This window comes from Scatophagus argus, chromosome 1 (genome assembly GCF_020382885.2).
Source record: "Scatophagus argus isolate fScaArg1 chromosome 1, fScaArg1.pri, whole genome shotgun sequence".
Lineage (NCBI taxonomy): Eukaryota > Metazoa > Chordata > Actinopteri > Scatophagidae > Scatophagus > Scatophagus argus.
In genome coordinates, this window is record NC_058493.1 from 15,813,872 (window position 1) to 15,837,350 (window position 23,479).

The window sequence follows — 23,479 nt, forward strand, 5'->3', positions numbered from 1 at the left end:
GGGTTTAAACTCAGAAACAGGTTTAATCAGAGAGAACTGTGAGCAAAGGTGGAAACTTGAACAGCAGCTCATGTCAGACAATCATGGCAGCTGAATCCTGTCCTCTCCATCAGCTCCAACATCCTGAATGTCAAAAAATAAAACAAAAATGCACACACACACACACACACACACACTACCTTTTGCTATTATGTACAAACAGCAGAAACAAATATCTGAGCAATTCAGGTTTATTAATGCATTTCAAGTAGTTCAAAAGAAATTAAATTTTCAAAGTAAGCAGAATCGGAAACAGAACCAAAAAAGAAAAATGAAAACAATAATACCACTAAAGACACTGTATAAAACACTGGACACATTAAAATCAGGCAGTAGTATTTAATCTATACCATTTGGGATTCTCTGCTTCCATCAATAAGAATTCAGTGCACATTTTCTCAACATCAAAGCAACATGTGAAAGAAAGAGAAAATTACCCAGAGAATATTATCATCCCCTACACCCCGGTATTGTCCACATCTTATCATATCAACAAAAAGGATAAAGATGGTTCAGCAAAGCAATTCTCTCTCACACACACACACACACCCACACACACAAAAGCTTTAACATTTGCTTAAGATAATGAAAAATATACATCAAGCTCTGACCCAAAAAAAAGCACCAAAAAAGACAAACAAAATCAGTATAAGAAGCCACAGAGGATTGCATTTTTGTCTGTTCAGAAACTAAGCTGTAGCACATCGACATGAACGACTACTTTGCTATGAAAACAACATGGCCATATAGAGAAAACAATGAAGGCATTTCTCTGTGAAGAGGCTAACTTGTTCACTGTTGAGCTCTGTGATACTCTGCATAGAATCTATCTGATCGGTAACACAAAATCCTCGCACTCTGGACAGAAAAGCTGCAGCTGTTGCTCGACACAACTCTTGTGCAAGGGCATGAAAAAAAGTCTGTCTTTTCTTTTCCAAGTTGTCCTAAAATAGTTTTAAGAAACTACACACATATGTATAGATATATTATTTTTTATATTCTGCCAGTAAGTTGACTTGAGTATTTTTATACTCTTCATAAACTTGAGCACACTCATACATCCGTGAGTGGAGTTGACCTCACTTTAATCTGGCTGGAGACAAGAGAAAACTCAAGGTAAGCCAAATTAGTGGCAGGCAATTAACATTACAGACAGTAAATACTAGTTATGATCTCATAAAAAAATCTGAGACACATTGTGGATTATAATATGAAATTTTCATGTATAGTTGCATATTAATAATCACTTAAATTTCCCATATTTATCATATGTTGCCAAAACCTAAACAAAAACATCACCCATACAATTCTTCTACTTTCAGCAGTCCAGTCCAATAATAGTGCTTGGATAAATTGTCACCTCATGCATGGTTTCAGTCCTGGTACAGATCACTGACAGTAGTACACCAACTTCAGTCACGCTCCTCTGAGTAGGCACATTTTTAATGCATTACACACACCACCAGCGAGGGTAACAAGGGTAACAAAGTTCCTTGAGGGAAGTCCCGATCAGCAGAACAGGAAAGAACAGAACAAAGTGATTGTTCACTCTGCTAAATGTCTGTTAACAGCAGCAACAACGCAATAACTAAATTAGAAGCTCTAGTTTTCCCTCAGTTGATTCATTTCATCAACATATACAAATAATCTGAGCTGTAATTAAAAAAGAAATTCAATAAAAGCTAAATCCACAAGCACATTTTACCCAGAAAGGTTCATGTGGTTGCAGGGGCACAGAAGATCTCTCTGCCTCTGAGTGGTTTTAACAGATCTATTTAACAACTGCCAGTGTGTGAAAGGTTCAAAAAGGTGGACAGAATACAACAAGTGAAAGCATGGGCAAGACAATCACACTGGGACACCTCTCTTCTATAATGATTTCTTATATACATACATGGGCTTCTTTGGCCACAGAGTTCAGTTTGAACACATTCCCCTTAATGCTTTCACTGCTCTCATTCTGAATGCTGAATGTAAAGATACAGACGCATGTGTAGCACAACACGGCTGCTTTACAAATGTGACAATCAGTGCCAAAGCAAACGAGTCAGGGAAAAACAGTCACGACAGAATAAAAGTGTGATACAATCAGGTTGACAAAAAGCTATTCTCTCACAATTTACTTCGGCTCCAGACTATACTTTTATGTAAACACAACTGCAAAACCACATCACAACAAGAAATATCCAGACAATCAATGTACCCTCCACATCCCTTCCATCTGATGACACAGATGACACCATAATCTTAAGAAGCTCGGTTATCCACATTCTTCTTATACAACCCGTCCTCTGCGGCTAATGTGAACCATCCTGTACAGGCTTCAGCCAGGGGGAGCTTTACCCTGAAATATGCATGCAGCCCTCTTTTCCACTCAGCATACTTGTTTGCTGTTGTTTTATTAATCCTGAGAAAGTGAATTAAAACAGTTAATAATCTTAATCATACAGAAAATCAAATTCATTTGAAATACAGAAAAAAAACCCCTACAGCAACATCTGTACAATTGCACACTGAAAGAAAACATGTATGCCTTAGAAAGAAAAAGCTTTAATTTTTGATGGTGTTTTGATTTAAAACAATCTAATTATATTGGCAAAGAAAGAGTTTTTCTCCAATTCAACATCTCAACACTGTTGAGATTGGCAGCAAAAACCCTGCGTGACTTGAAGTACTGCTTTTCTTGCAGCATAATGGCAGCACTTCAGAGAGGAAGAACAGGAAAGAAAAAAGGTAGCATAGTTAGAGAGAACAGATCACATGGATGCCTTTCTCCTCTCCATTCTGGAAAAATAAAGAATCTAAAGAAAAAAGAAAAAAAAGATTAAGATCACATAACAGAGATCAGTGAATTTCTTCTCCTGTCCCTCCTTGGAAAAGTTATTTATTTCCTATAAAGGCTGAGTGAACCAGTGGTGATCTGGCTCTCAGAGCTGAAGTGCTGAATGAGTTTGTTAGGCCCAAAAATCCCCGTCAGGCTTTGTCCAGTGAAATCAATCCAGTTGCAAGTTCTTTGAATTTTGCAATATGTGGTAAAGGTAACTCTTTGGGGTGAAGTGCTCCCACTGTAGGCACTAGGAAGAACCAAGGCAAAGAGCAGACCAGTCTCTCAGCGTCTCATCTGTCCCATCTGATAGTTCTCTCTCTGCTGACGGTGGTGACGTTGGCCCTGTAACTGCGGGTTTGCCTGTTGCTGTCTTCTCCTTTTCATCGTACCTACAGGATATCAACATCTCAGTGAGGGTTCAAGTAAAAGGGAAGATGGAAACTAGAAACTAACGCTGCTCAATTTCTACACAATCAGAAAGGAGCCCACAGGACAGAAGATGAGGCAAACACAGCAATAACAATAAAATCTCAATCTTACGTGATCATAAACACGGAAAACAGAAGACAGGACTCCAAACTGCCTCATTATTCTCCAATGTGCAATAACCATTTGCTGTTTCTTTACCAAAAGATTGTTTTCTCCAAAAACATTATTCACACTTAAACAGAATTCATCACAGTATCTTACAACAATGTTTATGAACATATAAAACAAAATCACTCACTAATCCATACTCAACTATCTGTATCCTTTAGCTTTATGTATATATAACCACATATGATATGCTGTACCTGGCAGTGGCTTTGGTGGAGGCAGTTTGGGGTTGCTGCTGGGGGTGTGGACGCTGCAGATCTTGATGAAGCCGGCCATTAGCATAATAAGAGCTATGCCCATCAACAGGACTGCCCACCAGTGATCCTGGATAATAAAGGTTACATTAAAAGATATATAAATACAGACAAGAAACACCACAGAAACAGTCTCTACATGCACTTGTGTTATTGTACTGAGAGATCTTTAGCACTGGCTCTACTGAAGAGATTTCCTGCATTTCCTGTACTGGGACACTCACCACTATCCATTCTGCAATGTTCTCATAAAGCTCCGCATTGAAGATGGCTTTCTTCAGCCTTGCCAGGGGTCCATCAGCGTCCACCAGACGACACCTCATGAAGACATCACAGTAGCCCTTGAAGTCATTGCAGGGAGAGCCTGGCTGCAGCGTTGTGACTGTGTTATTGAAGTATTTGGCCCATCTGTCTGAGCCGGAGCTGCTGCAGGTGCTGGGGTTCACTGAAGGCAGAAGGACAAAGAGTGATCTTCGAGATACTGACAGTAACTCTGTCTTTTACTCCCAGGATGGGACAAAGAACAGTCACTGATGTTCACATCACATAATTCTTCATAATTCTCCTTTTATATATGTATATATCTTACTACTGTGACTGTGTATTTTTAATCCATGAACAGTATTCCCTCTGCCACTCACTTTTCTCCATGCAGCAGACGTGGCACAGCTCAGCTGACTCATCCTTGCCATCTTTGCTAGCACAGGTGCACACCTCCAGCTTATACTTCTCACAAATGGAACCTGAACATACCTGGTCCAAACAAGCAGGTAACAGAAAAAATCACATTAAATACAAACAAATAAACTGCACATACCACAGCAGGAAACAGTAAGAGGGCAACTATTGCTGACATACCCCACTGACGCAGACTTGTGTTTCTGCATGGCAAGAGGTGAAATTTTCCTTTGGTTCTGAGGCGGGACACAGAGCAGTACCTCCATTACACATTCCCTCTTTGGCACATTCGGACTCCACTCTGCACCTTTCATTTGTGCCCTTGAAATTACACTCCGATGTGCAACATGGGCCTTGGCTGGGACTGTGGATTAAAAATCACAAATATGCAGTCAAAAGACAAACAAATGCTACCGACAGCAAAGTTTTATGTTCAACAATACTTGAACATAATTACTGGACTGTAAAGAGCATGCTCATCACAACTGACCTGCAGGATTTGCCAGGTTGGAGTTTGCATTTTTTGCCCTCCCCTTCATTGGCGCTGTAGCAACACGGGTCTTTACACTGATCGCTGTAACCGCAGTCACACTCTTCTCCATCTTCCACGAGTCCATTACCACAGATAGGCTGACCAGACTCTGCATGCACAGACGGAACGGCATGAAGAAAGAAATCATCTCTCCCACACACATAGACAGGAACAGATATGCTCATAAGAGAGTACTTACCGACAAAACAATCATCTCTCTTTTTCAGCAGAACAGCACTTATATTGCGGACGCTGCAGATAGAGAACTTGTTATTGTTGAGCTTGTCCCCTGATGTGGCGCGGGCATACATGATGTAGTTACCCTTCTCCTTTTTTTCCTGTAACTTAGACTCTCCAGGTGTGCATTCAGTCCCAGAGTCATGCTGTAAAGCAGCAAATAAGTAAAGGACACAGAGAAGAGAAACTTGAGAGAGAACGGCATATAATATGTTGTAACGCTAAGCAAGTAGTGTACTGACAAAGGCCGGTGTTTCTAAATCATAGTACTTACAGGAGAGCCAAAATTGTGTCCAACTTCATGAGCGAATGTGATGTGTGAAACCTTGGGAGGGACATGGGAGGCGTAGTTCTGCACAGTGATGATACCAGTGTTGAGAGACTTCCTCTTCCCGTCAGAGTACAGCTTGCTCTTCTCACAGATTCCCCCAGAGCTTCCTGTGCAAGGAGAATAAACAAAACAACAGTAGAATGGATTATCATACTACTTAAATACTAGAGAAGATTTAAAACATTTAGTTTAGTTAGAAAAATGATCTTACTAAATCTGTCCTTTGGAAAATATGAGCTATTAAAGTAAGTAGCCAGAAACGTAGAGATCCATTAAAAGATCATAACATCCCAAACACAGACCGACTGCATCGGTAGTATAGGTGCCAATATGCAAAAGACAACAGAGAAAATCTAGAATCTACATGGATACTCCAATGACAGCATGAGCTTTTGTTTTTATTTTTTAAACAACAACAACGACAACAACAACTATTGGTCTTAATTTCACCATAATTCTAATTAGGTACATCAAGAGATTCTAAAATGACTCAACACAACTTCATCACACATAAAAACTGCCAAAAAGCAAACAAAACGAAAGAAATTTAATTGCATAAACTAATTCAGTGATTTCAAAGGTAAAAGTCAAAGGTTATGTCTGATACGACTATTTTAATTAATTAATTAAAACACATTGGATCCACAAAAGCAATGAATGATCTCTTGTTCTTCTGTCTCCATTGTTAGGCCCACATATGGTTAGGTTTGTAGTGGTTGTTTAAGAGAATCTCAGTTTTACATAACAATTTAACAACGTATCATATAATACTATAAACACAGCTATGGAAGCATTTTTACAGTGGTCACATGAAGAGATGTAATACAATAAATTGAAGATGTATAGTTCTATCTGTGAACTTAAATGTGGTGGATTGCCTCGACAATGTTGAGGCATTCTGGCAGCTCAAAGGACTGAGGCATGTGAACTATCTTTGCTGCTTTTTCTGTACTTTAAATGATCTAAAATTAAAATCTCAAAAGATGCACTTGAAAAAGCATAACAAAACACTGGAAACAACTTGTTATCACACTCAACAATGAGCATGTCAGTGCACTGTGTGCTGCTGCTGCTGCCTTTCCCATAATCCATAACCCTGGCCCTAAGGAGGCGGTTTCCACCCACGCAGAAATATGAGACCAAAGCACTTAAAGCCATAAACAAAGTGTGCATTATGTGTAAGTATGCATGAGTCTTCCAGCACATCACGTGTTTGTTTGCATGTATTCATGCATTCACGTGCGCTTGACTGTGTAGCTCTCCCACTGAAGGCACTTTTCTCACACATCTCCACAACTGGCCACATCAAATAGGACACATATTTCTTGTCCTCAACCCAGTATCCCTGCCGGTCGTTTGTTAGAATGGTAAGAATGTTTATGTTGTTAAGCGAATCACTCCTGAAGTCTCTTTAGGGAGGGCAAATGTTTAATTTAGATTTGTATCAGTGATGTATGTTTGATAGTTTGTCACACTACTACATAGATATAGCTTTCTCATTTTAGATTGAGATCATTTCTTTATAAAGCTAAACTTTCAACAGGACTTCAGCCTGGTTTTCCAGAAACACAATGGATGTGACGGCGCACGAGGCAAGTAATGGAATGAGTGAGATGGTGAGGCTTATCAGGCTCTGCTGTGGTTAACAGACAGTTTTATCTGAGATTTGTTCATTATTTCAGGGGCCACAAGTACCATGATAACAGGGGCTGAGTTATCCAACTAGCAGCTTATTCTGCTCATCCCAGCATTCTGTTACTGATGCTGAGACCTTGGATCTGAAACCAAACTCATCTTAACTTTACAAAATAACAGGTGAAATGTTAAGACTGATCAAATATGTGTATCGTTCCGCATAACTAGCAGAAGTTCAGTGTGGCAAAAAGGAAGAGTACCGTTCAACTGGATGAACTAGATTAATGCTAACTCGAAACCAAAATCAAAATTAAATGTCTCTGAGTAACACAGGAAGTCACTGCAAGGTAGGTGTGTGTGTGTGTGTGTGTGCGTGCACCAACCTGAAGGTGCTCCAACCCAAGCCAAGCCAAGCACCCCATCGTCAAAGTCCCTGTCGGTGAAGACATAGGCTAGGCAGTAGTCATCGTGGTTCTGTTCAGAGTTGAGCTCCAAAAACTTCTCCACTCCAATGTTGGCAAAGCGAAAGGGATTGGTTTTCTCTTTTTCATCATTGGTGGTATTTATCTAAACAAATGAGAGTTGAATAATTGCAGAAGCGAAGTAAGAAAACAAAACGACACCTACATTGACAGAAAAGTAGACAGAGCTTGTAGAAACTAAAGAGCCTTTGGAATAAAATTAGAAACCTTCACACTCAGAAAACTGTCCACATCATGATGTTCACTGCCAAGAAAATACTAGTAGCTTGATGCTTGCCAGATCAGTTGTTATATAAACATATTCTGATGTGCAGATCATGTCCAGAATCAAAATGGCAGCTGGAATTCACCTTAGCTTCAAGCAACTCACCCTGATCCTTTTCACCATGAAGCTGATGTTTCGGATGCCCATGAAGTCCGTGCCCTGGTAAATGGAGTCAATGGCCTTCACATGTCCAGAGATCTTCAGGGAAAAAATGATCTTAGATTAGTGGTAAGGCAAATACAGGAGCAGAAAGAACACTGTATCGAAGATGCTAAACTTTGTCACATTAGAGGCTGCCATTTCTGGATGATTTTGTTTCATAATGAGAACAGCCTCCAGACTTAAGTCATGTTTTCATACTATGCGGATGGGTGCATACCTGGGCAATTACAGCCTCTCTTGTACGATAGTATTTGAAAAAGAGGTGGTCTGTCTGGATGAAGAGCTGGCAAGTGTTTTTCTCTTTCGCTGCTGCCCTCTTTTTCCTCAGAATAACAGGACCGTGGGAGCTCTCCTCCTCCAACACACTGTTCACTCTCTGTACAAAGAAACAACCGTCAGGATGAAACAGGAAGACTGAGTGAGGAAGGCAAACTCGTCAAAAAGGAGAAGGGAAGAGAGTGAAATAGATGGTTAACTCTATCCCCAGCCAAATGCTCATCAGTTCTGATTATTTTTCTCTTACGCCTTATAAAGGTTGAGCTTGGCTTCAGCATTGCTAATAATGAAGTGTAAGACTGAAAAAATTGACACCTGTGCTAAAAATATACACTTGCTCTCACTGCTAGTGTCAGGAAGGATGGATACCAGATAAGATCTTTCTAATCCCATGAGCCTTGTCCATCTGTGCATTTAATTACTAGCTGGAGGGAGTGGGAGGTGGCTTTGTTGCAATGCCGACACTTACTTCGCCTGGCTCCTCCACTCCAGATGCTTGGTACTTCCTCATCCTTTCAAACACTGAGTGGTCAGCACAGCTGCCTTCAGAGCCATACTTATGAGGATAATCTGGCAGATAGGGAAGAGATAAGGGAGTGGTTGTGAAGAGCTTATACTGCGTCATGGATCTCTGTAGAATCAAGTGCGGCAGGCTGGAAAAGGTGAATCAGGATGAATCGGGCTGCAAGAAGAGTTGCATTAAATAAAAAGCCTGAGCTTTTCTCTCTGAAGATCAGCATCTCTCTGCTTTATATCTTTCTTTCAACTTTCAATCTGAGCAGAAAAAAGGTATTAACTTTTTCAATTAGTAGATCTATCTCTACTAATTGAAACAATTGCTAACCTCTTCAAACCAGACTTTTTCCAATTTAGAATGGCAGCATAACAAAGCTCTCTCCAAGCACACATGCTGCACTAAAAGTCATTGAATTTTAAAAGGAAAACGGGTTGGGCCCTCAAACAAACTCTGTGAACAAACAGAATAGAATTTTCCGTATCAAACAGCGTTACCATGTTACAGAAGTAGACTCTTCAGACAATTGTCACAGTATTTACAGCCACAGTCTCCTGCACGGCACACAGAGGACTGCCTTCCTCTGTTTTTTTTTTTTGTCTGAACAATACACATTTCAGCAACAACATGAGACTCTTTTTATCCTGGATCAGTCTGTTATGTACACAGAGTATGAGCTGCTACCCTCTGGTTGGAGGTTTAGAGTTGCTCACTGCAAACTTAACAGATTTAAGTACTCATTCATCCCTCTGTCCATGAAGTTTTTAAACAATGGCAAATATGTGCAGACGTGCGGGACAACAAAGATTATCCTGATCTTGATCTGTGTCACACCATAGCTAGGCCATATCCCTCCAGGGATTAATAAAGGAATTCTGATTCTGATTCTGATTCTGATATGGCTTAAGCAGCTGTCTTTAGAGGATCACAAAAACTAGATGGGGATCAGTCTCATAATATATAATTTCCTCCTCTGCTGACAGTCACAACACAGCAATTAACTGCTGGCAACACCCATACAGAAATCCCACATCAAATTACGTATGATTCAGAGTTTCTCAGTATCACAGTCAGAAAGTAATTTCTGATAAAGACAGAATGAACAAACACACAGAAGACCAGGAAGTTATTATGTTTATATTGGGCTTATTTAATGTGAAAGTAATACATACTAAATGTTAAAAGAGCATTACTGCACTAGATCTAGAACTGATTTAAGTATGGAATATTTTTGTTGGGCCTGCAAATCAGTGTGTTCAGATTGTGTTGACATTAAAACGAAAAGTTTCCTCTTAACGGTTTGTATGATTCTATGAATAGCGGTGCAGCCTGCATGTGTCACGGTCGTGGTAGGTCTTTCAATAAATAGAAAAGCCTGGTGCTGGTTACCAAAGTGAAAGGACACACAATGAAACAACATATTCAACCTCTGACAATATGTTTTCACCTTTTTCAGAGAAAGTTGCTTTTGTCCATATAATGAATGCTGTCTCATTCAACTGCTATTCAAAAGGCCCTTGCAACTTGGATAGACATAATAAACAGTGATAAAAGACAAGAGTTAGAAGTGAGGACTTTCTGTTCTTATAGCCATTGTTCCACCCTGTTTTTCTCTGGTACCAACATGAAAAACCACTTCTATCCTGAACACAGTTGTGAACAGCAACAACAACCCTGCCTTCATTGCACTTTAAGGTGCATGTGGGATGGTAGGAAACAGGGTGAATTACAGATCAAAAACCTATAGTACACTTTGGAACACATCCACACAAGTTTGTAAGGGCCAACCACACCCCTAGTGTGTGGTTTGCCCTTCAAGTCCTTGTAGAAGATAGATGGGAATAAAAGCCAAAACAGTTACACAAACAGAAACATTTTTCTGAATCAAGTGGATTTTACTTTTCCTCATTTTCACCTGAGAGCTTCTGTTCTCTGCAGTTTCTTCTCCATCAGTCACTACAGACAGAATGACACACTCGTGTTGTGGGTGGATGATTCCACCACAGCATAACACACTCTTGCAGATTCTAAACAGCTGCCTTTGACTAAATGAAATTTGCAAGTCAGTTCAAAACACATTTGCTTAAATTTCCTTCAGCAGTTCAAAATAATCCCAGCGCCTATGTTTATGCATGTGTGTCTGAGTATGTGTGTGGTGAATATCTGCCAGCCCAAAGCCAGGGCGGGGTTCACATCACACTCAGGGTCTGTTTGCTGAGTGCAGTTCTTGGGCTAGAATCATGAGCCTCAAGTCAAGGACTGTGTTTCCACTCATACATTGTTTGCTTTATTCACTGTAGTTTCGCCTTGACATGATCACAACTTGGGAAGCTTGCAAATTCTAAATTGAGCAAGTATCAGTTGATTTTAGAGTGACTAGAGCAATAGCTGTGTGACATCCTTATGCAGAATCGTGCTCCAACATTAACGCTGACCACCTTGACGATGGCCCAGGATCCACAGCCAAATCCCGCTGCCACCAGTCTGTTAAACAAAACCTTTTTTTCCTAGCCTGTCAGCCACTTAACCATCAGTCTCTAACTTCACAACACCAACACATAGCTGCCCCACCAACACATACCAATTTTATTCCTCACAGAGAGAAAGCAATGTTTTGCTCAATATTATTCTTCATAACATGTGTTATCTTCCTTTGTCGCTCTAATATATGAGCTCATTATTTTGAACAAAATGCAATCTTACATTTTCTTAATCTTTAGCAAATACATTCCTAAATATATGGTATACATTTAAAAAAGTTGATCTTCAACGTACTTTAACTGAGTAGCCACATGACTGTGGCATGTCTATAGGCAAGAAAGCCCCAGCATTTCCTGACAAATGTGCTGGGGCGATCTCTAGACCATACAGTCAAGCAAGTGCAAAGGCTCATACTTACTGATATCATCTTCGTGATAGATGACAGAGTGGAAGAATGTGTTCTTTTCCTCAAGGTACCTCTCTGAAGGCTCAACATAGTATGTTCCTTGGTGTGTTTTAATGAAGCCCTCAAAGCGCCCATCAACCACTGAGCCATGGGTCAGTGTGCCCTTTTCACCTGAAACACAAAATAGGATGAGGATGACCTTCAGGTTTTTGGTTAATTACAAACACAATTTAACGCAACAAACTAAAATATGCAGCATTCCCAAATATTAGGAATTTGGTCGATTAAAAGTACACAAGGCAGGATGAGGACACCATTCAGGTCAGTGCCACATTGTGATTATAAGCCCTTGTGAAATGTCTCCATGCAATCACAATGAAGGGTCAAAAACTAAATGTTATGCACTTGAACTTAAATGATATTTAATACATTTCAGGGTCGCAATATTTGTGTGGTTTTTCATAATTTTCACTTCCCGTTAAGCAACCCTGCTTCTGCCCAGTATGCGGTGCGTGGAAACAGCTGGACTTACCAAAGAGTTCTCCACTGTAAATATGTGATGTATCAATGGGTTCCTCCTCTCCTGATACCTCAATGATGAGATCTGGAGAAAATAGTGTTGTGTCTCTCTTCATCCGCAAGTTAAAATATCTAAACAGAAGAATCAGAAAAAAATGTTTAATTAGCATAAGCATTAAACATCACATGCAAAGTTGTAATTTGGCACGCTGACATGTGGGCAACACAACACACACACACACGCAAAGAATTTAGCAGGAAAAAATTTTTTTTTTTACTGAGCTTCACAGTGCTGCTGTGCTCAGTGAGTTAGAAGAATTATGTCATGAGGAAAAGCACATGAGCACTTGTGCACAGCCATAGCACATTTTTCTGTAATCCTCTCGATAACTGTGATGCCAAAAACAAAAAGGCAAGCATCACATGGGGTGCACATGAGCCACTACCTTCTCAGAAACCTGAAGCAAAGGAGTTCAGAGGAATTCTCTCTAATAACAATATAATCATGTGGCTTATAGTCTCAAGGTGTGAAGCTTCATCCAGACATCTCAAATAATAATTTTATGTTCACAAAATCTGCAACAAGGCAAAAAACATTTGAGGGCAGTCTCTCAAGTCAAGTTAAGTTCTAACTTCTGACACAAAAATTATAATTTTTACTGGAAATGTGTATCCGTTCCAAATATCAGGTGTCCTTGATTACTACTAATCTGTATTAGCTTTGAAAAAAAAACACATCCATCACAGATGACTTCATATGACAGTTTTCACAGGCTGAATGCCACTCCACATGACAAGCAAACTGGCCTCTATGCATACATTTGGTGGAATGCTCATTTAAGGTCTGAGTAAAATTTAGTGAACAAACCAAAAGAAGAGAGCTATTTCAGTTTGTTACAGATGTTTAGTGGAGGCAGGTGTGTTTAGGAGGTATAAAAAGGGCCGAGGACATAAAGGCAGAAAGACATTAAGGGAGCAAAACCAAGAGAAAGAATGTGGGGAGGAGTATTACAGAAAATGTTTTGTTTGGGAAAGTTAGATAAGGGATGACACTGAAAAAGGTCAGACACAGTCCAGGATATCCATGAACACGATGACTCATTGACCCGCCCAGAGTATTCAGTTTTCCATTCATAATTCTTTTCTCGATTCACACGTACCCGTTTGTTACTGTGACAAAATCTTCTATTTATCAGTTTCTTTCACCTTATCACAAACTTACAGTTTATCACAAAGGAATTGAAGTAAATTATATTTTGTCATCCTGTTTTTGACCACAACATCCTCTTTTTTTCTTTATCAAGGCAGACTGTGTTTATATAAATAAGACGGATTTGTCCTCATTTGAAATAGTCTATCGCGATGCAATCTGTATTCTGAACTGGGAAACTTGTATCAGAAGAACATTTCACATGAAGCCAAGAGAAGGTAACAGACAGGAAAAAAGAGGGAGAACAGCCAAACGCAGAACAAATACTGCAATATGACCTGCTCTTTGGAGTCAGCTTTTTGACGCAGGGATCATCTGGCAACAGATTTAGTGCAAATTCTTCTCACTGTTTTTCATCCTGGCACACCCACTACAGTCCTTGGCCTCTCCCCACGTTATTAATGGACTCTACGACAATCAATATGACCTCAGGACCTCATCATTGCCCCCATCAAAAGTTCAGTTGACCCGTGACACTGCAATGGCACACTGGTTAGAGATGCAGATGAAGCCATAGGTAGATCATGCAGTTAGAAATGTAACCTGCATCATCAGGGAACTGTAAATATTTTGTAAAAAAAAAAAAAATGCTTTTGACAAAGAAGCATCACTGAGCAAGAGGCAATCTGTACAGCATACTAATTTAATCTAATGGCTTTAAATCTGTACTGTATTTTTTTTCCATATGTGGTTATTTATATTTCTTATTTACTTCCAAATAAGTGGAGCATGTTCAGTGAGTTGTATCACAACTACAAGTGATGGTTATTCTCTGAATAACCTTCACACACTTGAGATGTGATTGGTCTTGTTTTCTTGCTGTTTTTTTTAATTCCTCCTGATCTATGGAAACAGCGAGTCTGGTTTTAGGAAAACTCTGCAGATACTACATAAAGGACAGATGAATTTATTGTTCATTGATTGAATCTATGGTGCTATGGTTATAGCTGCAGTAGCTGCAGGGGACTGTTAACAGGAGCAGTAGTCAAAAACACATTATTAAGCTTCACAGGAATTTAATCTGCTGCAATCTAGACATCAGACATGAAAAATGTCTTCCAAATACACCACAGTAGCTTCAATACAACACACAGTCAACACAGTTGTGTCAATTCACTGCGCGCGCACACACACACACACACAACTCCTGCTTGCAGTTAGTGTCACACCTTGTTAAAACAAGCACAGCCAAGGCTACAGGCACAATCACAACAACAGCCAAACCTCTGTCATCACATGGATACATTCATAATCACAGCTAGACAGCAGTCACAACTAGCAGTGTTGTACCACATGATATAACATCATAACACAACTCTACAAATCAGAGGGAATGCAAAACATATTGTGAGGAAAGATAAAATACTGCAAAGGAACAGAAAACCTAAGGTAAAGGAAAGCGAAAGAATTTTAATTTAGAAAAATAATTCCCACTGTGACCTTTCAGGGTTCCGTTCCAACTAAACAAACAAGTATGAATAAAAATGACAGAGTGGATTAAAAACGAAAGGGATTGACATTAATATAATCCAATCAAGAAATCACAAGAAATCAACAGTTCAAAATAACCCCAAATGGTCAAAGGATTTACTATCCAACAAAGAAAGTCAATCCCAAAGACAATCACTGTATCATCCTGAAAACAAAAACACACGCAGACAAATAAACATGGCTTGCTATAGACAGGAAGTGAAGAGGCTGTGGATCAAGTCAGAGCTACTCAACTCACAGAAGGAGCTGACTGATGAATTATTCAGACATATCCCAAATGCTGAACATACTGACTCAAGCATCTGACAGTCATACACTTGCTCAGTAAGCAGGCCAGGTCAAAGAAAAGCAGTGTCCTCAGTCCAAGAAATGGTATGCATGAAAAGCATATATATGCATTATTTTAAAAATATGTTCTATCACAAATATTAAGCAGTTTGCTTCCATGCCTACGTTCTCAGGAGGATCATCCTACTTTGACTTGCTTTGTGTGTCACTTTTTGCAATGTGCTAGCTCTGCCATGGTGTATGTTTATCTGATGAAGAAGCATTTGTGCTGAAATACTGTCAAGATGTGATTCAGTACTTTACTTTATTATGACCACAGCCCTAAAAACTGAGAGGATTTCTCTTCAAGACGGGATGGATAGAACTGGCATATCTGACTATTATCATAAAAAAATAACAAAACATAACATTTTTTCTCCTTTGGGACCTGCTTAACACACCATCATTGAACTTTTAGCTCTGTAAACAAGATTACCCCGATTCAAATTAATTGTTAGAATACCACACAACTGCCTGATTTGGGAAATCAGTCACTTAACTGAATGGTTAATGGTGTCATCCCCCAGAATTGCATCATAGGCAACACATGACTACATTTTGGCACTTTGCTTTGTAAAAAAGTTCTCCCCAGGCGTGACTGTCTGCTCTGTTTAGTTCTGTCACCTGATTCAGCCACAAATACTCATGTGAGTGGGCATACACAAGAAAGCTTTTCTCTTGTTACAACAAACCTCTAGGGTGCCACACAGTCCTGCCGTGGGTTTTCACAGAAAGCAAGAACAATATGCTTGCTGGCGTATTTCTTTGTTATAGCTAACTTAATCACTTACATGTAAATCTCACTGACAAGTTACAAAACAATAAAACCTTAATAGTGTAAGCATCACACAGGTCATATTTGTTTCCAGACTATGATATTGGCCAGTACAATGTATGACAATGTGTCCACCTCTGTGATCCTGCGGAGGATTTCTTCCTTTTTCTATCACAACTTCGACATGCAGCAATGAGACATAATTTGTCCTCACAACAAAAAATGTAAATGCCATGTTACAAGGCATCCAGAACGATCATTATGTTACCACAGAATTAGCAATCCTCAGACATTTCCTTATTAGGCTTAACTGTTCATAAATTTCTCATCGTGAACTCTTTCCATACTCAGTGAACTGGACTTCAGTATTCCATATTGAAAAGATCTGATCTTGTCTGGTTTGTGCAGTACTGCTTGTTCCTCTTTTTCTACCATCCGTGTGAATATATCTACAATAGATATACTGCAAGTGCATTTCTGCATCCCGCTGCAAACCACCTTCAATTGAATTTCCTCTACAACATATTGTTTATGTCCTCTTTAGACACTACAGAGTACCCAGACACTGAATATGTTGCTGTGACTGCCTCACCCATAGAGCCAGCACCTCCACGCTTAGCAGCAACAGGAAAGAGCACAAAAGCACAGGAAAGGGATCTGTTTGACATCTGTTTGATAACCCAAAACAGCAACAAACAGGTCTGTTGAACAGGAAAGCAGCGGGAGTGTGCTGAAAAAACAGTGCTGCTGAGATCAATCACTGCTACACTCTTCAGCATATCAAAAAACGAACAAGAGGAGAAATGTAGATAGAAATGAGGTAAATGGAAAGACATGTCCCTGTCCATAGGAATAGCCCCAGAACTGCACTGGGATAACAAGACAGTATATTAAAAGATAATTTAAGAACAGAACAGGACAACGTATTCCTAAACTGTGATCTAGTAAGAGGAAGACATACATGACTCCATGCTACTTGGGAGTTGCAACATATCATTGCACTCAGAAAGAACTTAGGAAATTGTTGTGACTTGGGTATAAATGGTCTTGTGTGACATATGGCAATGCATGCTTGCAAGTGCCATTAATGGTATTTATTTTCTTGTTCAACTTTTACCAACCATTTAATTGCATATGTTTAATTCACACACATTCTGCAGAAGTCTGCTGTGACTTTATATCAAGTGACAAGAACTCAGCTGATAAAAATCTGAGAACATTTAAACAGTGTTACTGCCCAAAATAATCTGCTTCCAAAACAGGGGCAGCACCAGTGTTCTCAGACAACTTTGTCTTGACAAGGGCTTATCTTGAATTACACGCCATTTAAAACAGAATCCCAAAGAGGCAGAAAGAACACAAGGAGTCAGAGGTAAAAAGGGAAGGATTTCATCACAGCTGGCAATAATCTGGTCGGTCTTGTCTTTTCAGAGTTTTGAATTACCACAATATTTCTGCCGGTGCTTCCAAAGAAGCCTGCACCAGTGTGGCAGGTATCTTTCACAAAAGTATAAAACCCACTAAACCCAAGATCAATCCCTCAAATTTCTAGGGTTGATTAAATACATTTCTTATCTAACACAAACAAAACAGCAGGCTCTCTATATGGGGACTTATATATTACAGCAACATTTATTTTGTTTCTGCCCACAGTTCTTACCATGGTTAGATGGTTCAATAAGGAAAGATTATAACCAAGTCAATATTATATGATATGCCACATACTGTGTCACTGGGTACGTGAGTGAGCATTTCAATATCCATTTCACATTCAAACGCATTGCCTGTTAATCATTACTGCACATAAAGATATAATCTTGATGTGATGAAAGGGTAAGTAAACACAAAGGTAAACTGCAAAGGTAAACAATGAGATATATGTCATGAAGGAAAGAGATGATATTAAATAAAGAAGAATGGTACTTAATAGTGTTCTTCAAAATATTCTTGACAAGAAAAAAATTATTTTTGTAGGTTTATTCAACACAGTTACTACCACATTTAGTGTTCACTACTATAGTGTACAGGGTAACAAATATCGTCCAAAAATTCAAGCAGCTTAGTAAAAGTTTAAAGACAGCCAAACAGAACAAATAAGTATGGAGAACAGTGTGTGTACATGTTTGTACTGAAACTGACCTTCCATGTGCATGAAAGTCCAGCTGCACGGTCCTGTCTTGAGGAGAGAGTGCCCTCTTGGCTCTCTGGTGACTGTTGTGTAGGGCTTCTGTGTTATATGATAAACCTTCATAATGGCGAATATATTTGTTCAGTGGGTTCCGAAACAGACCTGAAAGAGAGTTTAGGGGCTTATCAATATTTGTCTGCAAAACATTTGCTCCAAAGCCAACATTTAACTTTGATATTTTATTATGATTGCTGGTTCGGTAGTTAGTCCGAGTATTTATCAATCCTATATAGAATTTGACAGACATCACAAACCGATACAAGAGCTTGCAATATGTTTTTGTTCAATTCACTTAATGCTGTCATTGATTTGAAGAAATGTGTTTACAACTAAAAGTGACTGACAAAAACAACACCAAGATAATGAAATTGGACCAGCTAAATGGGATTCACATATCAACAACTAATAGGCCTATGGAGCCCACCTGGGTTAACACGGACAAATCTCTGTAACAGTGGCCTGCTATCCTACAAACTGTCGCTAGATGTGCTTAACGGGCTTATTCAGTTTATTGATGTGAGCTCAGGGTAATCCTGCTGGCTTTCGTACTGACTGTTTCTTTGTTCTTTTCACAAAGACAAAGAAAGTCAGTTTAAAGCACAAGTGAGGAGCACATGATGTACATCAGGTGATTGAGGATCTGGTTCAGTACTACTGTATGTCATTGTGCGAGAACAGTGACTGAATTGGTTGTAAGCTGTTCAAATGCTAATCTATATTCCTAAGGCAACACAGAATGCTACTACCTAAATATCTGACTGAAATGTTGGGCCATAACAGGAAATGCTATTCTGTAAGCTGTAAAAGCAGCCTTTGTAAATAAATTCATCAGCAAGGCTGTATTTAAAAAGCTGGGACTGACTCTCAGTTCAAGAGATTTGTGGTGAAAGAATACTATGAGACTCCCACACACCAAAAGGGATATGCTCCACCTTGTCTGTATTTTTTAAACTGCACCGATCCGTTCATTACTCCCTTGTGGTGGGAGTCACATCTTCCCAGAGAGGGAGAGGCTGTACCAGGCTAGTAGCAACTTGTCCATGAATGCAGCAAGAAAATATTCCAACAATCAGCTTCTTTAGCCCATCTCCAACAATGACAATAATGACAACAAGCTAGAAAGAACCAACAACCGACGTGAAACTCAACAACATCAGCTTTGGGATGAAAAAGGAAGGCTGTAATTAATGAGGGATTATGCTAATTTTGTACAAAAACAAACACTGTCAGCAGATTGCCCAGATTGGCCTTCTCAGTTGTACCTGGCAACCTCATTAAAAATGCAACAATGTGACAGCACAAACTGATCTTTCAGCAGACAGTGGTTTGCATAATAACTTTAGCATGAAGTTTGACCCTCTAATTGTTCCCTAATTGAGTGCTTTTACATAAAATAGCATTGCGCAGCGTTGCTGTCAGAGCCACCGGTGTAACCTGTTTGTTTGAGCATGTAAACATCATACCTTGGGTTCAGATGGCTGAATAAGCCCTGCTTAGATGATTAGCTGGGTCGATCCAATGAAAACTAATAAAAAACCGATAACGTGACACTCCTGATCTACACATACAGCTCAAAAAGCAGAAAAAAATATGATAACAAAAATACACATTGTAACGTTGTTTCTATATGTTGAAGAGAAACTCTGACGCTGCTTATCACTTACTGCCACACCTAAGTTAACTGAAATGTCTGCTGATATGGAGGTTAACACACAACAAAAGTTAAGTTATGAAGATGGTTATTAAAGTGTTAATCAGATCTGTTAAGTCAACTTCTAACCATAAATTCATAATTTCTTTGTCATTTGTCATCACATCTGCCATTATGAGGGGTTTAGTCACAATTCATACAACCAAAGTATCACGACATGTAAATCAACGGCACAAAGGCTACGTGATCAGGATTTCAGCGCAAGCGGTTTCAGTTGCCCCAGTAAAGTACAGAGAGAGAGAAGATGAAACTGCTGACAGGAACAGAAAATGTGGTAACAACATGGATCAAAACTGATCTGAGCCTTGCATTAGCATGCATGTTGGGTGATGGCAGCCTTGCTAACATGACAGATCAACCACCCCACAGCTCAGAGCAACCCAAATGTCTCTCCACAATATAATGTATCATAAGGTACTATTAAATAACAGCAAGAGAGTTGGTTCTAATCAGCAAACATCAAGTCTGATCAAGTTTATCTACACTGCAAGAAAATTCTCTACAACGCATCACGAGAAGAATCATAATTCTCTGTAACACTACTGCATAAGAAGCCATGACTGCTGATATGCTGGGCTCCAGGCAGAGTGCAAAGGACGATGTTCAGTTATTTTTAATGTGTCTTTTTTGACATTTTTCATGTTTGTGAATCACAAAGGATTGCATAACAGTCGTAAAAATCAGAAAACAATGAATTGAAGAAATCACTGACAATTTACACTCACAAGCTTTGCTGTGGTGATGCAAGTTTAATAAAGTATACCGGTACACTGGTGAGCTGGCCAGCAAGTGAAATGCCTCAACAGAAAGCATTTCATTTTAATCCTTCAAGTGGAGAGACACTAATCTAAATCAGTTTACTTGAATTTACTATTTTCTTTAATTACACAACAGAAGAGGTTTGGTTTGACTAGTGATGACTCACTGAGAAGTGGAAAACTATGATACTAACTACTGACATTACAGCACACTTACGTCCACATTCAAACAACTTCTAGTGAAAATAACGCAATAAAGGCAACTTGTTACTCATCCCTTCAAAGAACAGGAAACGGATATTAAACTACTTGACATTTTGGATCTTTTGCCATTGAACATAATTTTAAGATGTGTTCACTCCCGGTCAAAGTGGAAAACGTAGACAAATTTAAGCTTGAGGGTTTGCTTCTGACAGATGTAATAACTGTCAAACGTTGCGGGACATATCATATATCTACATGAGTAACCTGCTAGCTTAGAGTACTTGCTAGTTTATATACATTTGCCAGCGCAGCTCAACTTAATGTTAAGCTAACGTTGGTTGTTTTGATATTATCCTGACGCCAGTGATCACTTCTGTTACTTCCGAGTGTAACCTCGTTGTTCAAACTGTTTCCAGACGTTAGCACTGTCATGTCAGTTTACTACTCAGGAACAGTCACAGGCAGTTTTTTTTTTATATTTGAATAGCTACTCAACCTGTATCATGCAAACATGATTACCCTAATAACATTACTCAATCAATAACCTGCCCTGGGCACGTCTAACGAGTGAACACAGCCACAAACACTACAGTTACCATTAACATTAGCCACCTAGCTAGCAAGTTAGACTGCCAGAGTACAACTGCCTGATCCGATTAGCGTTAGCGCCACTGATAATCACTGGACACTTTCCTTTTCCTGTGAATCGGTGGCAAACTTACCTGTAACATCTCGTAGGCAGCAAAACATGAGAATTAGTTGAACAAATATCATATCGAAAGTCCAGGTAAGCCCAGTAAACTAGCTAAGCGACCCAGCGATACCGCTAATTGTTTCTTTTCCTTAAAGGTGTAGTCGCCCTTCCGAGTTAGTTAGCTCCCATCACAAACACCAGCCCTGCTTCTTTCCAGTAACCCGACGTCAGAAAGACAGCTAGACCGACAGACAAACCCTCCTCCCTTCCGGCGTGCTCTGCCAAAAAAGCCAGGACACACCCATCCCTCTCTTATTGTGGTCATAGGTCGAGGCACTTTAAAGAGCAGCACATCTAAGCCACCATTTGTTTTAACATGACAAAACAACAAAACCTTAATGTTTGAATGTCTGGGCCACCACCCTGAAAACATGATCCAAACTGCTGTTAAGGTTTTGTTTTCATTGATCAGCCAGCAAGTTGTTTACTTCCGCAAATCATGACTTCCGGGCGAGTTTACCCAACATTTTTCTATGCACTATATGTTGTGGTGATGTTCTGTGGAGGACCCAACCCTATTTATGAGAACATAGAAAAATATGTTAATATAAAAATGGCTACTAAAACACATGAATAAAATGCAATGGAAATATTCATTTAATGATCTACGTCTATGAAATAAACTGAAAGATCAGTTTGGAGATTAACCTCAAAAGGTGTAAACAGTGAATCCCACTTTCTTTCTCTCTTGCTTTTTTTTAAAAAATCTAATCTATTTTGTGGGGTAAATGGTAATAATTTTTGATTTCATTATTTCTCTTGTAAATTATCTTTCCAGAGTATGCTATATTTCACTAAAAGAGCAGGTAATGCATAAAGGCTGCTGGCAGCAGTAAGAAAAAAAATCACATGCATGTTCGGCATCATCAGGTCTTTATTTCCGGGTCTGGTTTCCTTTGTTAGCCACAAAGCTATGTCTCATTTCACCCAAATAATCTTTTTACACAAAAACAAAACTGCTGAGCATGCCTCTATTGTCTTCACATCCAGATAAAAGAAGTATTTTAGATCTAATAGAATATCAGTGAAAGCAACTAAAACAGTATTGACAACAGTTAAGAATAGTTATGCTTAGTTTGTAGTTTAACAGTGCTGAGTCTTAAGGTATAAATATGGTTCCCTTATTGATGTGTCCAGTGATCGTCAATATGTTCCCCTGAAATACTTTGTACTGTTGTGTATGTCTTTCTTCCCCCACAGCAGGTGAAATATTTTATTTTCCAGGAGCCAGGTATGCTGATGGTCGGCATACAAATATTGGTCTACTTGGAAGCAAAGTCCGTATTAAAAATTGAAAAATTTGGTATTGAATCACACTTAAATTAAGAATAACTAACAAGGTAAATTTGTTTTTTTGGTATTTTAATTGAAGAGGTTTCATAAATTATCCTGCACAGATCAACAAACATCTAATCAGTCCTTGCAGTCTGGCGGCTGTAGAAGATAACTCTCCTCTTCTGCTTGGTAGAGTTAATGCTGCCATCCAGTGACTTTAACTACTTACTGCATGTTGATTAATCAGACCTGTCAAAATAATACTTTGTGAAAAATAACCTTTATATAGCTTTTCTTGCATAGCCAACAGACCTAAGGCAGTCTTGAAAAGTTAGTCCCAAAAATATATTTCTTTAGAAAAGTGACAGAAGACAGTAAAGGGGTGGAGACAACAGTGGGCTTGCCGAGGACAAAGGCGATGTTATGTTTAAGGACATACAAAGAACCAGTATGCTGATCAATATTAACCAAAATGGCAATTGTCAGATGAAAATTTGCGATATCTCGAATATGCACATCATTTGTATATAAAAATAATAATCATGATAATG

At 39.1% G+C, this 23,479-nt stretch overlaps 1 protein-coding gene across 1 annotated transcript; it reads right to left on the reverse strand.

Annotated features, from left to right (window-relative positions):
- Positions 1-214: 214 nt before the first annotated feature.
- adam10a (ADAM metallopeptidase domain 10a) lies at positions 215-21,924 on the reverse strand. Its single transcript, XM_046386503.1, has 16 exons — positions 21,622-21,924; positions 18,178-18,328; positions 12,249-12,367; positions 11,729-11,887; positions 8,785-8,885; positions 8,257-8,415; positions 7,983-8,075; positions 7,514-7,697; positions 5,439-5,602; positions 5,127-5,310; positions 4,886-5,036; positions 4,576-4,759; positions 4,359-4,470; positions 3,942-4,162; positions 3,661-3,787; positions 215-3,255 (listed from the first exon to the last, which is right to left on the reverse strand). The coding sequence occupies exons 1-16, from the start codon at positions 21,671-21,673 to the stop codon at positions 3,149-3,151; spliced, it is 2,268 nt and encodes a 755-aa protein (XP_046242459.1). The 5' UTR covers positions 21,674-21,924; the 3' UTR covers positions 215-3,148.
- Between the last annotated feature and the right edge of the window lie 1,555 nt (positions 21,925-23,479).